Source organism: Protopterus annectens, chromosome 1.part2 (genome assembly GCF_019279795.1).
Source record: "Protopterus annectens isolate FY-2018-M chromosome 1.part2, PAN1.0, whole genome shotgun sequence".
NCBI classification, from domain to species: Eukaryota; Metazoa; Chordata; order Ceratodontiformes; family Protopteridae; genus Protopterus; species Protopterus annectens.
In genome coordinates, this window is record NC_056727.1 from 539512655 (window position 1) to 539530110 (window position 17456).

General features: G+C 39.3%; 1 protein-coding gene across 1 annotated transcript in view; it reads left to right on the plus strand.

Moving 5' to 3' along the window:
- The window catches only part of LOC122792379 (son of sevenless homolog 1-like), a 401109-nt gene extending 389050 nt beyond the window's left edge, over window positions 1-12059 (plus strand). Inside the window, exon 5 of the mRNA XM_044060165.1 lies at window positions 11790-12059. Within this exon, the coding sequence (XP_043916100.1) occupies window positions 11790-12059 (270 nt within the window). The remainder of the gene's footprint in view (window positions 1-11789) is intronic.
- Window positions 12060-17456: the final 5397 nt, after the last annotated feature.

The window sequence follows — 17456 nt, forward strand, 5'->3', positions numbered from 1 at the left end:
TGGTGGTCCAAGGCATGTACTCTAAACAAAGGAAAATACTTCAGTCTGCCTCCAGCCACTCGGATACTAACCACGGACGCTTCAGATTATGCATGGGGAGCCCATTTTCAGGGCAACTGTCTGCAGGGCCTTTGGACAAAGGATCAGAAGCACCTGCATATCAATTTAAAGGAAATGTTAGCCATTCAGAACGCTCTATTGGCTTTCAGGAATCTTCTACAACCAGGACAGCTACTGATACGGACAGACAACACCACAGTTATGTGGTACATAAACAAGGGGGATCTCATTCCTATCCCCTTTGCAGACTAGCCATGAATCTATGGAACACAGCTCTAGCTTGCAAACTGGACCTTCAAGCTCAGTTTCTACCAGGGAAGCAAAACTTCCTGGCAGACAGTCTGAGCAGAAACCTGTCGGACCCACACGAATGGATGCTGGACACGGAAATATTCAAGATGATTACAGCAGTCTGGGGATGTCCTCAGACTCCGAACCTTCTGTCCCAACACCAGGGTCAGGTTCTGCACTCCCATGTCAAAACTCTCAGCCTGGCGGCCTGGTTAATCCAGGGTCCATGATTCATTCTCTCCTACCCAAGCAGGTTATGGATGTCATTTTAGAAGCCAGACATCCTAGCACTAGGAAATCTTATGCAGGAAAATGGAAAAGATTTTGCTCCTGGATGCAGGCTCAGGATTCAGATCCTCTTATTCCTAACATTCCTCTGATTTTACTTTACCTGACAGACCTCTTACATAAGGGTCTCTCTTTCTATTCCATAAAGATACATGCCTCTGCTATTTCTGCTCATTATAATACAGACCCTCCAATCTTTTCCCACTAGCTAATGAGACAGTTTCTCAGAGGAGTTAAGAACTTAAGGCCCCCTAGATCTCCACCCATTCCTGCTTGGGATCTCAACTATGTTTTAGAAAAACTCACCTTACCTCCTTTTGAGCCTGCTGCCACATCTGACATCAAGTTTTTATCTTGGAAGACAGCCATCCTGTTAGCTCTGACCTCTGCCAGGAGAGTTTCGGAGTTGCAAGCTCTCATGGCTGTGGAACCTTATATTATTTTTCATCAAGACAGGGTGTCTTTAAGGACTAATCCTACTTTCATGCCTAAGGTGGTTTCCAAAGTGACTTTAAATCAAACTATTCACTTGCCAACTTTTTTCCCCAGTCCCCAAAATAAGGGGGAAAAGGATCTTGCATTCCTTGGATGTACACAGACAACTACGTTTTTACCTGGACAGAACCAAGGACATCAGGAAATCAGAGCAATTGTTTGTTTCTTATGCTTCAAGTTCCCAAGGTAAAGCCATTTCAAAACAGACCATTTCTAAATGGATTGCTCATGGAATCAGATTTTGCTATTCACACCATGGAAAGCAAATCCCAGGGAGTATAAGGACTCACTCTACCAGAGCTGCTGCCACTTCAGCTGCCTTCCTCAGGGGAGTTCCTACCAAAGACATTTTGGAAGCTGCAACTTGGAGTTCAGTGCATACTTTTTCCAAGCACTACAGTCTACCTCTCTACTCTAAGTCTAGGGCAGGCTTTGCTTCTGCAGTCTTGCAGGGCCTTTTAGCCGCCCCCTCTACTTTATGACCACCTTCCTTTTATTCTGCTTTGGGATTCAACCCTACAGTCATGACTGCAACAGTGAAACACGATGAACATAGTACAGTTGTGTACACTTACCATAAATGTAGATGTTCGAGTGTCTTCACTGTTGCAGTCTGCTACCCTCCCTCCTGTCCCCTCTTATTTTTTCTTTTGTGTGGTTCCCTTCTTCACCCTTCTTCTGAGGTGTATTTGTAAGGGGTATGGGATCTTACTCATTTTGGAACACCTGACATCTGGGGCAAGAAAAACTGGAGAACATGGCGTCGGCTGTCAGCTTTGTACTCCTGGCGCTCTGACGTCAGGGAGCATGGCTGAGCAGCTGACGCCAGACCCAGACTTTGGGATTCTGGCCGACCGAGGACTGCCTGCCGGCAGGGGAGAACCCTACAGTCATGACTGCAACAGTGAAGACACTCGAACATCTACATTTATGGTAAGTGTACACAACTGTACTTTCTTCTGCTTGTATTATTCTCTATCAAACAAGATGAAATTATTGGATAATACCAATTCTAACAAATCCACAAGCAGGCCTCTTTTTACGTGGTGTAAATCACTGTACTTAGCCAGACTGTTGTTAAAGCTATCAATTCCAATACGGTGGTGGATCACTGAAAATAAGTTGACTACATCTACAGTCACAAACCAAAAGTCATCACAATTTAAATTCCTGATATCACGGCAATGCCAAGAGTCCATTAAAATGTGCGGAACATTGTTCAGCACATTCTTACAAGTGATGTCTATATATGACACTAGTGGTTCCGTCTTGGAGCCCTTAACAGCTATAGTGGGCCTAAATGGTGGAAAATTTACATTTTTATGAATTTTGGGGATACCAAAAATCGAGGGGAATAATGGGGTTCTCCACTGTAAGATATTTAAACTCCTCATTAGAAATTATTCCATCACACATAAATTCATATAACTTATAACTGCCAATCAATTTTGGCATAGGCCCTATGTACATCAAACCTAGAAACCCTCTCATAGGTTTCCGCATTATTTAATAGTACTTGCATTTTACAGGCATAGTTAGTCATGATGACTACCCCACCATCTGATTTCATGACTCTGTACTGGTTGGTGTGTGTGAGCTGTCTCAAACAAAATTTTTCAGCACTGGATAAATTGTCGTTAGACATTTTTTCATATTGCAGACATCTCCTAATTTGGGCTTCACACAACCGTTCAAATGCCATTACTGTTGGATTGTGCGGTGGAATGAACACACTAGCTCTCTTAAAACTCAAGTAGTTACAATCATTGCCAGGCTTTGGATTGTTTACAAAAAATAACCTTAAATTGAGAATCCTAGAATACAGCTTAAGACTTATTAATAGTCTCCCAACCTCATATCTGTGGGTGGGGACAAAAGAAAAAACTTTTTTTCAACAAGCTGACATAATATTCAGTAGTCTTTAAATTGAAAAATTATGACTTGTAAAATCTTTGTCACCCTCCTGTTTACAACATATTGCGTTGTCCAAACTACTGTCATCACAATGTTGTTCAGATTCAACAGCAGAATTGTTCAAAATAGGGATGCCAGGATCAATACTGTCATCCAACAACTCATATACACTGCCACGGTCTAATTGTTGAAGTTCGATTGGTAATTGTGCCGACCTTGGAATGAACCCCCCCCCCATTTCCCCCTCTGTTGATGTGTGTGCCCTCTCATTGGTGTCATGTTTATACGATTCTGACACTGGGCACGGTTCCGTAAATGGTCTGAGCGCCTCAGTGGGGGTGGGTTGTCTAAAAAATGTTCATTGTTCTCAGAAGTGTCAGTCTGTACCACATTAAGCTCCTCTTCAGGAACTCTGTTTGCCTTGTTATAAAGAATGTGTCTGGGTGCTTCATCAGCCCTCCTTTTAGATGGGTAAGCTCTCTTTTCTCTGTAGTCAGCAGTATCTTTCATAATCTTTCTTTGATTTCAGTCCAGACCAACCTTAACAAACTTGTCAGTGTCTGCCAAAATTTTGTCGAAACGCGCTTTGTTTATATCAAATAAGTCATTCAGTATACTGTTTTTTAAAGCTAGCAGTTCAACTGTCAGTTTATTAGTTTAACAGTATTGTCACGAATAATGATCCGTATCATGTCCATACCTGTTCTATCAAAAAGAGTTGTAAGGTCCTGAAATGCCTCAGTGTCTTCCAATATTCCCATTGGCAGCTTAAAAAGTCTAAGCCCCTTCGGTACTTGATTAAGTTCTATTAACTTGGCAAGAGAAAGCGGAAAGGATCGTCACCAAACTTAGGGAGCCTATCACAAGAAAAATAACCAGAGATTCTATAGAAGTATAGAGATATTTCAGAAATGTTATGAATGTGGAAATCAGGAAAGGGCACTAATGGAAATATTTATGGAAGACTTTTATGCCAAGATTAGAGGCAGATGAGGCTCAACAACTAATAACTAGGATAGGAGGAGATAATGTAAAACATGTATAATCAATCTGTAGGCAAGTCTCTAGGAATGGATGGTATTCCTGTGGAAGTTGAAAGAAGAAAGTGATAAAGGTCTTGGAATAATTTAATAGTATTTTTAGAGGGGAAGCACCAACATCTTGGAAGAAAGCTGTGGTTGCTGTATTACCCACAGAGGGTAAAGACCTGACAGAGTCAGCCTCATACAACCTCCATTTCAATTTTAAACCATGATTATAAAGTATTTTCCAGTACTAGCTTAAAAAATGGCAAGGATGTTGCCAAAACTGATAAATATGGATTAATGTGGTTTTGTGGAGGGGAGACAAACATTTTGACATAAACAGAACAGTGATGATCCAGAAGGAAACAGAATGTAAGAAAACACTGCTCTTGCTGGTGGGTCTTGATGCAGAGAAAACCTTCAACAATGTAAGTTGGGATTTTATGAGTAAAGCAGTAGAAAAAGTTGCATTCCTTGATCCAGTAATAAGGTTTAATATATCAAGGATTGGAGGCAAGAATTAAAGTGGGAGGATTCCTCTCTTTTAAGTCATTTTTGAACAGAGAAACCAGGCAGGGGTGCCCTCCTTTCCTTTTGATATTTGCTTTGTATTTAGAGCCACTGGCTTAGAAAATAACGGGCTCAGAAATTCAAGGATATAATTGGTATGGTAATTAAGAAAAGTTGGCCTTATTTGCAGATGATATTCTTTTGTATTTGATGAATCCAGAAAATGACATCACTGTGTTCTGGAACATTTTGAGACAGTTCATATCTTTTCAGCATATAAAATTAAAGAAGATAAAAAAAATGTTATATCTGTAAATTCTGTACCATCTCACAGCTCATGTTGGCCCATTAATGTCTGTATTTTTGGGAACATGAGATTAAAAATGGTTCAGTATGGATTAAAAATGGTTCAGTTATGGCAGCTAAAAATATGTGAGAGCATATTAAGTAAAAGCTAATACAGTAACTGGAAGCACTTGTATATGGTTTTATATAGCAAGGTATGAGAGCTGGAAATGTTTTTTGTACCTTTAGTTTTATATACAGGTCAAGCATATTTTTATCAACCAGAGGAAAAGTTTATACAATAATTAATAAAGAGTTGAAAGAATTTATAAAACCAAAATAAAAATTTCAACAAAACGCAAATTAAAGGTCATGCTGCTAAATGGTAGGAGTCTAAACATGAAACTGCACTAATTGCAAGCATTCTTAACCCTGGAAAATGCTGACACTTGTGCAGTCACAGAAACCTGGTTCAAAGCTGCGGAGAGCACTCCAGCCTTACCTGGTTACTCATCCTGTCATACATTCAGACCCCAAACTGTGGGCAGCAAAGCCAAAGGAGGTAGAGTTTCAATACATATTAAAGACACACACACCTCCAGGCTGGTCAAACAGTATAACGCACAGGAGACACTCCAGGTGCAGTTAACCATTGACAAAACCCCTATTCAAATCATAGCTAGCTACTGGGCCCCATATTTCGTTCCTGAAGCAGTTTACAGTGATGAAATATGAACGGAAAAATGGAGTTATGCTTGGAGCTTTCTGGAAAAGATGTAGCCATAATGACTGAGATGGCTTATGCTACAGGGATAGCAGCATATCATTATATAGAGAAATATGAAGACATTACAAGAGGCGAATGAGAATAGTTGCAGAAAAGGTTACTGGAAGACCGAGAAAAATGTGAGATGCATGCAGACGGAAGAGGAGTAAAAATGAGAAGTGTGAGAGAGATGCAAAGAGGAGAGGGAAGTAGGATGAATAAGAAGCAGTAAATAAATGGATCACAAGATGAATATGGAAGATGAGGTATGGATAAAAGGGTGTGACAGAGTGGCAGGGTTCGTGTAATTTGACATGTGTGAGTGCCAGCTGCACTTCGTTTGGTGAAGAGGTGTTCCTTGAGCTGTTTTCTGAAGTCTTGAATAGTTTTGGATGTCTCTAGGAGAGGAAACAGAGTCCCATCCTTTAGGTGCTAGGATGGAGAATGCACAGTCATTGCCATGAAGTTTAGTTTTTGGAGTTTGTAGGATTTGGTTGAGGTTTAGAGATACCCCTGATTATATGTGGAGGTTTTTGTGAAAAGTTTGAGTGGAAGGGGACAATATCTCAGGAGAAAAGAGCTTTGTGAGTCAGTAATCGTAGTAGGAGGTTGGCTGTCAAATGAACTGGGAGTACTTAGTCACGAACCTTCAGATTTTATTGGAGATGGTTTGCTAGGTGGTGGTATTTTAGTTTGAGACAGCTATTATGGGTAGTCATATTTGAGCTAAGAGTATTCCTTTGCCCATGGCAGCTTTGGCTGGCTTGGACAGAAGAGGTGATAGTTTGCCCAGAACAGTAGTGTGATGATATTTTTGCATGTGTTCTGAATTTGTGGTTGAATATTAAGAGATTGAACTAGCCCAAATGCCAAGGTATTTGAAGGATGTGGTAGTTTCTATGGGGTATTGTTAACATATTTAATATAAAAGAAGCTGGGGTGCTTTAGCTGTTTTTCTGGTAGGTTCCAAATATCACTGCTTTTGTTCTTGAGGAAATAGGTGTATGTTTCTGTTCCATTAGCCATTGGTTGAGGGTTTGGAGGTCATCTTTGCAAATGAGTTTGCATATTAAGAGTGGGATTTGTTTGACCTGTAGATGATCCTGTCATCTGCATAAAGAATTAGAGGTGTCCGAGTGTGATCAGATGAGAGTTTGTTGATAAATATGGAAAACAGCAGTGGGGATAAAGTGGAACTCTGGGAGGCTCCCCTTAGCTGATGCATTTGATTGGTGTATTTATTGTTTGGGCCCTAATCACTTCAAAGTGGATTGTGAAATATGCAAATATTTAAATCCTAGGGAGGTCATTGGTCTGAAAAACGAACTTGTACTGAAGGGTCTTCTTCCTTCGACCTTTTCAGACAGATTACCTTGGGCTTAGCCCTCAAGACCCAACAATGCAGAGTACAGAAAGAGGCCATCAGATCTGTCTGGGTCTTCTACCCTTTCCTTGGATCCAGTGTTGGAGCTGGCTAGGAAGAAGTCAAAGAAGTCTAATCCGAGGCCAATGTCTTCTGATCAGCCGTCATCAGATATTCAGTCTACTTCCTTAGATCGAGTTGTGTTGGATCCGAAGCCTTTTACCTTGAGTGGGATATGCATGCTCCTTGGATGCACTACCCTATAAAATTCCCCCCACCTTTTTTGGAGAGATGCATTCATTCTAGGTCCCCCACTGTAGCCTCATTCTTTGTTCTTCCAGAAGCCTGACAGAAGCTTACATGGATAGAATGATGAGTAAGTTTCTCTCGGCACAGATTCAGATGTGCTGTCTTCTGGCTCTTACCCATTTGGGTCAGGAAGCTCTTACCAGTATGACACCACCTGTCTCAGCTCCTTCATAGGTTTATAGATTAGTACTAGGCTAAGTGCCCTCGTGGGCCATTTTAAGCTTAGCCAATTACCCAATGTGAGAAACTCTACACCTTGTGTCTGTAAGGTAAACACCTTAACCATTATACCAACCTCTCACCCTGTGATCCCGACCCATGGTTTCAGAGCCCTTGGATCTGAGTTTTCTGGGACCATCTGTGTCGGATACGAAGATCATCGTATCTTCAGCTCGGATGTGTTCTTTGAGTGCATTGTCTTGTAGAGTGTTGGAGCTGGACAATTCTCAGAGCCAAAGTGTCCCTTCTGTATTTGATGCATTCGAGTCTACTCCAATGGTGTCTGAGCCGTCTCTGCCCTTCGAATCCTCTGTATTGGACAGCTTGGTTTTGACCTGTGCCTGGTGTGGACTACCACCTGGTCAAGGGGAGCCGATGGTACGGAAGCATGGCTTCTTGGATCCGTTGGCCTCCTCCTCCCTGGGGGCGCTGTACCTTCAAGGTATGGAGAGTGTTTTCTGCTTTCGCAGGATGAACAGTTCCTCCCTCCTCTGATTTACCCTCTGGATCCCATATATCTCTGTGCCTTGAGCCTTATTAGTCTATTCAGCAGGGACATCCAATCCAAAGTTTCCAGGCTACCTAGCAGGGTATTCTCATTTCTTCCTATACTTCTCCAGTACATCCCACTGAAGAAGTGCCTAGTAAGGGAAAGTGCAAGAGGAGGCACTTAGACTCTCCTCAAGAGTTGGTCACTGAAGAATACCGATTTTGATGAGGAGGAAGGGTCCCCAGATCACCACCTGATGACGTCTCCTTTGGAGGCATCCTGGAAATCCTTAAGCAGAGGAGTGGTTGGTCTACTGATAACCCTTCCCAAGAGGAATGTGTATCCTGGAAGCCTTTGGGTCTGGCCCATCTACACCTAATCCACCTGCTGATAAACTCATTGGTTTGGCCTCTGGAGGAGGGGTTTGTGGAAGGAACCAGACACTGTTGATCTGATCCCCAGAAGATCAGACGGGATTTTGGCACCACCAAAAGGAAGAGAGTTTTGGAGCAAGGGAGTGCCAGTACATGCCATGGTCATAGCTGAACAATTAGTCCATCTTTCAAAGCCATAAGTTTTCTGAAAAATAACCACACCACGATTTTAACAGTCTGTTAAGTTTGCATCAAACTTACCTGTTGTGTGTTGTAGATATTTTATCATGAAGTCCCCACATGAGGGATGTATGTCCACATCTAAGCTACAGTAGCATGCATATAATTTAAAATTTAACCAAGTACAGATTTAACTGATATATTCAACAGAATTTACTGTTGCAGAATCTTTGAACCACCACCACCCTGTATAAAAGTGATAGTTGTGCCAGAAATAATGTCAGCATTTGCAAAAGGGCTATAGACTATGTCATACGTATAACATAATGACAGGGCATGCACACACACACTTAAAGGTACAGGCAAGCAGAGAGAAAAACAATTTTCAAGAAGAAACCAGATGTAGGATTGGCAAATTAGCTTAAAACGTACTGTTTTGCAAACTACCACACTAGATTACATATAAAACATGAATTTGACAGCTCCAGGAATTGCAGGACAGGTGTATACAACAGTACCTTCGCAAAAGGGTAAATAGCTTCTAGAAGTAGATGGCTGCATACGTGATTTGGAAAAAATACAATCATTAACACTGGTGCATTGTTAAGAAATCTTCAGATAAGTGTGAACTTCAAAATGAGGATGAATTACTTGTAAAATCTATATGACAACATCATCATCATCAGGCATCTGATCTGACAAATCAGTGCTTACAGCTAGAGGTACTGTCAGGACATGTGCCAGCCACGCCAAATAATGTCAGATGTATTAGCATAAATTTAACAGGACACTGTAATCCATCTGCCCAGTATGAAGGCTCCAAAGCAAAGTATACAGCACCGAGAAAAAGCATTAATATTGAAACCTGATATGATTCCACTGAAATATGCACCGGTGATATAAATAATTCCCCAATTGTCATAATACATACTGCAAGTAACTTAGCTTGTTTAACTTGTACACCATTCATTTTAGTTGGTGGAACATTCCCTGTCAATACACTTGAGTACTGACAACTGTATATCGTACAAGGAAGGATCAGGTCAGTAGAACACCGTAAGATGCTTCTACAAGTATGCGATCTATTTCCATCCATGTCAGAACAATGCTTGGTTATTGGTACGGGGTCTGTGTGATGAGCATGACATGACTTTAACAGCATTTGATTTTGACTGATTTTGTGAAAGGGGAAGTTAGAGCTAATAACACTTACTTTCTGGACAGCATTCTATAAGGATGCTGGTTCCATCTTTGCCATATAATATGGCGGCAGGTGCCAAGTTGAGGCCCACAGGCTACTTTGGCAATAACACCGTATTTTCCTTATTAGTGAAGCAGCTCCCTAGTCTGTCATTTATCAGTTCCAGTGATGTCAGGTGAAACCTTTGTAAGCATATGTCATGATATACCTGATTTTGGGAAGCCATTGCGTATATTTTTTGATGTTAATTATATCAGTGGATGTTGCAGACTGTACTGTATAAGATAAGGACATCTCATGCAGTGTGGTATAAGGAAAGGAGCCCCAAGTCACATTTCACCACTGTTCAGTATTGCATTTTTAAGTCATTGGGATAAGAAATGATAGTTTAACTATGTATGGGAAGCAACTACATGTGCTTACTGTTGTACAGTATGTTATTATTGTTACTGTGATTATGTATGTGTTGAAACTGTATGAGATTACTGTTTTACTGTATTGTGATTTACTTTTATAATTAACTGTTTTACTGTATTGTGATTACTTTTATAATTAGCCTATAATTATATTATCTACCTTTTGGAGCTTTTCTCTTTGGGTCTCTGCTGAAAATGCCGCCCAGTCAGACTAACTCCGTAACAAATGTCAAATAAATAAAAGTAAATAAATCAGGATATGGATATTCCCACAGCCAAAACTCAGTTGGAAGGTTGGCACTGCAGATCGTGAAGTCTAATGGGCAGGAGAGTACTAAGATAAGCAGATAGCTTTAGGGCAATGCAGATGAAACAGAACTATTTTGAAGAGCAGTGGAATAGACTTTTATTTGGTATGCCATCCACTCTAGGAGGAAGAGACTACCTTACAAAGCGGCAGGACTTCTTAAACTGTTGCACAGATGTGATGAGTTCATATTTTGGGGATTGGTGGAGGCAGTATATGTTACCGTTGCTTATTTTGACATTCCAGATACATGGTTTAGTTTGCAGTCATAATAATACTTGGTTAAGAATAAATGTATCAGGACGTATGATGATGAGGTACGTGCAGAACCGTGTTTGGTTTACATTGCATTCCTTTCTGTGACAGAAAAGTTACATTCATTTAGCCATGAGGAAGTGAAATTTGCACTGGGAAAGTTGGTGTGCGGAATTATGTGCTGAAAACTTTTGCATATGTTTATGATGGGTGTTGGGCATTACCAAGGTGGTTTGTATGGATTTAACTCCATTTAAAATAGCGTATAAAAAGGAAAAAAAAATGAAAACAATGAATGCCACTGCATTCGCTATTTCAGCATTTTGAGATTATGCCATTTCGGTGTTTTCACCTTGAGAGAGCTAGCCATTCTGTCTTGTGGTCTTCATCAACCCCCTGATAAACTGCGTGCGTGCATACACACAACTGGATGGATGTAATTATATAATTTGATCCAGATTTCCAAAAGAAGGTACTGCTAAAAGGTGGCTAACTACAAGATGTTTTATACATTTATATGCAGGAATGGTAATTTATGTTGTGCCTAGGAAGCCCTGTGTACATTAGTTAATAATGCATAATAAGTTAATTTTGCCACAGATATCTATGCCTTCATGTTATTCATTTTTGTGTCTTCCGGATGTTTTGAAACATTTAATGGCTGTTTTTTTATTGTTGCTGTGTAGGTAACCAAAATACTCATGTAGTCATTTGAAGCCTATCTGGTGGCCGGAGTTAAGCAGGTTGCCCTATACTCCAGATGTTTATTGAACTACGTTTGCATAGCATTTTACATGTACTTCACACATTACTGTTCATTTCCTCTACCTTTGCCTTTTTGTTGTTAGAGATGATAGCTTGGGATTCTTGTTAAAGATGTTTAAAATAATTCAGTAACTCCATTTTGAATATCGTTAAATACTTCATAATGCATTGTATTTCTGCATTGAGTCTGATCTTGTCTCATTCCACTTGTAGTTAATTTGTAAGTTGTTACCTGTTTGTGCTTACTAATGGATTTCCCTTTTTTTTTTTTTTTAGGATGTGGAGAGCATATTTAGTCGGATTGTAGATATTCACGAACTTAGTGTAAAGCTGCTTGGTCTTATTGAAGACTCTGTTGAAATGACAGACGAAGGCAGTCCTCATCCACTGGTGGGTAGCTGCTTTGAAGACTTGGCTGAGGTAAGCTGCAGTGATGAAATAGTGCTTTATTGTATGTATATGTTGTGTGTAGGTGTTTATGATTATATTACAGTCCACTGGGGTGCACAAGCATTGAAATACAATGAAAAGATGTTAGTACTTTGATAACATACTTAAAAAAAAATGCATCAAATATCCAATCAATCTAAAAAGAAAATATTTCCTTTCCAACTGGTTAATTCAAACCTTAACAGTGTCTACAGACCAAATTTATATCAATAGTTTATTGTTAGGGAAAGGGTTTTTCATGTGTAGGGTTGAGATTAGTGGCAGGGTTAATGTGGGGATATATTTAGGATGGCCAGGGGCGCAAAGCAAGTCCGTGATAAACATAAGAGTTTTTGTTTGGCTGTGTTAGCCAGCTTTTGTAAACATTTTTAAAACATCCATTTGTAGAGAGTCTGCTGTTCTGTTTTTTTACAATGGGTAAATATAAATTTAAAAAGAAAAAAAACTTCCCTCATTTTGTAGCTAGTTTGTGCTACCTGGAAGTTGAACAACCTTTGGCTATTTGCATTTATTCATGCTTGTTTAAAACAAGAAAACTTTTTTGACACAACTTTGTTAAATTCACAATTTCTCAAACTGCATGTATTCAAAATCACCATCAGCATCATACCACAATCATATACTTATTTAGTTCACAATATTCACCTTTTTTCATAAACTTTTTAAACAATTCATCCTGTAAACATTTTCCATTAAATAAGCCTACATGCTGTTTGCTAATCTTATTTTTGAGCCATTTTCGGCTCTCCCCAAATTCATTCCTTCCCCATTACTCTGGTCCCTATTGTGAAGGTTATGGTCCAGGCACTCCATTTAAGGGAGGGCATCTTCTTCTTTCCCCTAAGACTAGCACATCTTTCAGTGTCTGCCTAACTCTTGATTTTCACTTTGTTTATTGCTTTTTGGCTGCTAACATAAAAAAAGACCTTATAAACTTTAATTATATCCAGGCATTCTAATTCTTCTTCTCTTGTTTAGCATCCACATCTGTTTAGTAGCTTTCACTTATTTATCCAGCATCAGCCCAAGAGCATTTTACAATGCATCTTTAAACTGATGACCTGCAAACCCTCAACCAGTGATTAATAGGCCAGAAACTTGTATTCAGTCCCTCAAAAAAAAAGCAATGGTTTTTGAAACCAACTAAAATCGCCAAAGCACATATTCCTTAATATTAAAGATGTTAACAGTACCACCAGAGGAAACCACCACATCAAACACCTTGGCATTTGGCTAGACCAATCTTAGTTTTAACTTGAAACTGCACATTCAAGATGTGCAACAAGATTAACATACTACTATTTTGGGTGAACAAGCTGTCACTTCTTCTGTCCGTCCAAGCCAGCCAAAGCTGCCATAGGTAAAAGCTCAACTTGAAAATGGACTACCCATTATAGGTGCAGCCTCAAAGAAAAATGTCACAACCTTAGTCTTCAACACAACTGCCTAACTCTTGCCAAAGCTAAATGACAAGTAGTACGTTTGAGAGCCAACCTCCTGTTAGGATCACCACTTCACAAGGCCCTTTCTCCTGAGACATTGTCCCCTCTCACTCAAACTTTTCACCAAAACTCCCATATATAATCTCAGGGGTGTTTCTTTATCTCAGCCCAAGTAAAGTCTATTGCACTGATCATTCATTCTCCACCCTAGCACCTAAACTATTGGACTCCATTCCTCTCAGTTCAAGACATCTAAAAGTACTGTGACTTCAGACAGCAGCTCAAGGAACATCTGTTCACCCAAGCAAAGTGCTCACTCAGGTCATGTTACATGAACCCTGCAGCTCGCTCACATCTTATCCCTATTTCATCCTTCCTTATCATCCCCTTTACTTACTGCCTTTTATTCATTCTCCTTCCCTCTTCTGTTTGCATCTCTCTCACACACACTTCTCCTTTGTAGTCCTCTTCCCTGTGCAATTATCTGTAAATATGTATATATATTTATTTCTGGCATATCCTTGTATATGTAAATATGTTTTCTTCATGTCTTATGTGATCCTTTTTGCCTGTGCTGTGCCTGCAAATGATCCATTGAGATCAGTGCATTGCCCTGGTAAACAAATATAAAATTAAACCCAGTGAATCCTGCACGTTCACAGAAAACATGCTTCCAGTTTCCCGTCTTTCCCCACACACCTCCAAAAGTTACTCTGAACCTGAGGGAAGATCCTTTACAATCTGCTTGGGGTATAAAATATTTATGCAGACATTTTCTTGTAAATATCCAATTTAGTCACATATTTTGTAGCCCTGCACACTTCTCCATTGATGCTTTGTAATTTGTCCACCCAATCTTTTCTCCCAGTCTCGCCTTAGTTGATTTTTATTAACATTTGTAGTTCTCTACACCCTACTAATTCTTTTTTATATATATATATATATATATATATATATATATATATATATATATATATATATACTTGTATCCATTCTTGGTTCCACCAAGTTTATCTCTCTGTTTTTGTCTGTATTCTGACATTACTCCCTGAAGAAGTATATGAGAATATTTGGTGTGTAAGGTGTGAATTCAATATCCGGAACTTTCGTGTATTCCCTTGGGTGCAATAACTGGGTTAGACTAGATACAAATTATATTTCACAACTGCATAGTTTATTTAATTGGAAGCTTTGAGGCTCATCCAATAACTATATTATCCTACACACACACACACACACACACACACACACACACACACACACACACAAAAAAAAACTAAGGTAAAGATGCAGTGTAATGTAAAATTGAGACACTGGCACTTTCCCACTTAACTAACAGAGGAATTTAGGGAATTGGTAATGGATATGGAGAGTGAATAGGGAAGAAATTACTTGAGAAGGGCATCTCTAATGAGAGGGATAAATGAATTTAAAAATGTATTTATAAAAACAGAATGTGGGAAAGATGTTTAAGGAATTATTTAGTGGGATTGAGAAAGGTTAAAATGTTGCAGAAGGAGGTAAATCACAAGAAATGTAACTGCATTGTGCTAAAAGGAAAGTAAGGGAGTATTTGAATAATATGTGTTTAGATAGGTTGCTGCTGAGAAGTTCATTTTGATAACCACAATAGCATTCAAAAACTTTTAGCACAGTGACTTAGGAAGCGGAAAGAGTTGTAACCAAACTCAGGGGACCTACGAGTAGTTAAAATAAGAGGTCATATAGAGGTACTAGAGATGTTTTTGAAATTTTGTGAGAATTTGTAAAAAACAGAAGAATTTGGGAAATCAAGAAAAGGGAATATTCATAGAAGATTTAATTAAGCCATTGACAGGAAAATAAGGCTCAACAGTTAATAGCTAAGATATGTAATGTATGTATGTAATCACTCAGCAGGGAAGTCTCCAGGAACAGATGGCATTCTTGTAGAAATTTGTAGGTTGGGAGAAGAAAGTGGTAAAGATCGGGAAGGTTTTGTTTAACAGTATTTTAAAACAGTGGTACCAGCATCTTGGAAGAAAGCTTTAGTGGCTATTACCCAAAGAGGATAAAGACCCTTCAGGTCTGGCTCCATATAGACTAATTTCATTTTTAAACTGTGATTTAAAATAAAACATTTGTCTGCAGTAGCTAAGAGATTGGCAAAGGTGTTACCAGTGTTTATGGATATAGGTAAACTCAGTGAACCCTGCACGTTCACAGAAAGCATGCTTCCAGTTTGTGGGTGGGAGGCAAATATTTTTGACATTAATTGAATGAAGATGATCCAGAGGGAAGAACAGTGTAAGAAAACATTGCAATTTTTGGTGAGTTTTAATTCAGACGAAGCATTTGTTAGCTGGGATTTTGAATAGGGCAATAGTAGCATTTGTGTTCCTCGATAGTAATAAGGTTAATAAGGAGGATATATAAAGATATAAAAGGTTAGAGGCAAAAGTTAAGGTGAATGAGCACCTGCCTAACCACCTGTATTTGAACAGAGGAACCAGGCTGGGATGCTGTCTTTTCCCTGTTTTTTATATGAGTATATTTAGAGCTTTTAGAAAAGAATATAATACAAGTACAAGGACATAACTGTTATGGTGCTGTGATTGAGTTAGCTTTGTCTACAGATAATATTGTTTTGTATTTGATTAATCCAGAAAAGGACATTTCAGTGTTATAGAAAATTTTGAGCAGTTTAATGTATTTTCAAGTGAAGATAAAACAAAGACTGTAGTGATAAACAAAGTAGCCACATGCGAATTGGTTTAACAATACTCCTGCGTACAAGGATGCGATAAGAATCGAGAAACTGGAAAATCTTGATTTATGGATAGTGAGATACAAGCAGTGGGGGAATGTTGTTAGTCTCCTTTATTTTATGTACAGGTCAGGCATACTTTAACTGGAGAAGTTTTGGATGGTAGAGTTGATGGAATTTATTTTGGAAGAGAAGAGGGAAGAGTTGTGGATAATCTGATCCTTCCCGTTGAACAAGGTGGTTTAGGGTTACCTGATTTGAAGAAGTACTTGAAAAATGTATATTTTAGACTTGTAAATAACTCAAGCAGAAGATTATAAATCCAAGTGGAAAAGGAGAATGGAATGGGGAGGGGGAGTTGAGTAAAATAAGGCTAGAATTTTGGAAACTGCTCCTTAAGGAAAATAAGCATGCAGATTATTATATTCATAAAGTCGAAGGAAGTATTATAAGGACTTAGTGGAAGAGTAGAGAAAAATAATTTTGCCAGTAGGGAAAGTCTGCAAGTAGGGGTATAAAAAATAGGCAAGGGGAGGGGGCTTGAATTTACTGGAGGAAATTATCAGTGGAAGGAGCAAATTGCTTGGAAGGCAAAGTTTTTTTTTTTTAAGTTGAAGTTACTTGAGCTCTGTTGATTTGTCTGGAAAAAAAGAAGCTATGTACTTACCATAACATTCCATCTGTGTTGGCAATCTTCATTTATCCTTGATGTATAGGACTCTGTTCCGATGCTTGGAACTGGCTCGGCCGTTAGGACAGCTCGCAAGAGCCAAAACCTGTCGAGCCAAGTCCCTACTCAGAATGCCCCTCTCTAGATTACCTCAGATCAGGTTTACAGCTATAAAGGAAAACAGTAAAAATAGTCTTATAACAATTGAAGAGGCTATGATCAAGGTCATATATGAAATGTCAGATAACCAGGACTAGAGTCTGTTCCTCTGAGGAGTCTGAAGGAGGGGGAAGGAAGGTTGGGGTGTCAAGGATAAATGAAGATAGACAGCATGATGAACGTTATGGTAAGTACATAACTTATTTATCTGATGTTGTCAGTCTTCATTTATTCTTGATGTATGGGACAATAGACCCAGCTACCTTGTATCTTGGGAGGACTTATGGAAGGATATTCTTGAGCACCATAGAGCCAAAAGACACACACTGCCTCTGGAGACCAGATCCAGTTTGTAATGAGTAGTAAAGGTATATGGAGTAGCCCAGGTTGCTGCTGCACATATTTCATCTATGGAAGCCTTTGAGTGAAAAACGGCAGACATGGCTATTGCCCTTGTAGAATGTGCTCTCACTGGG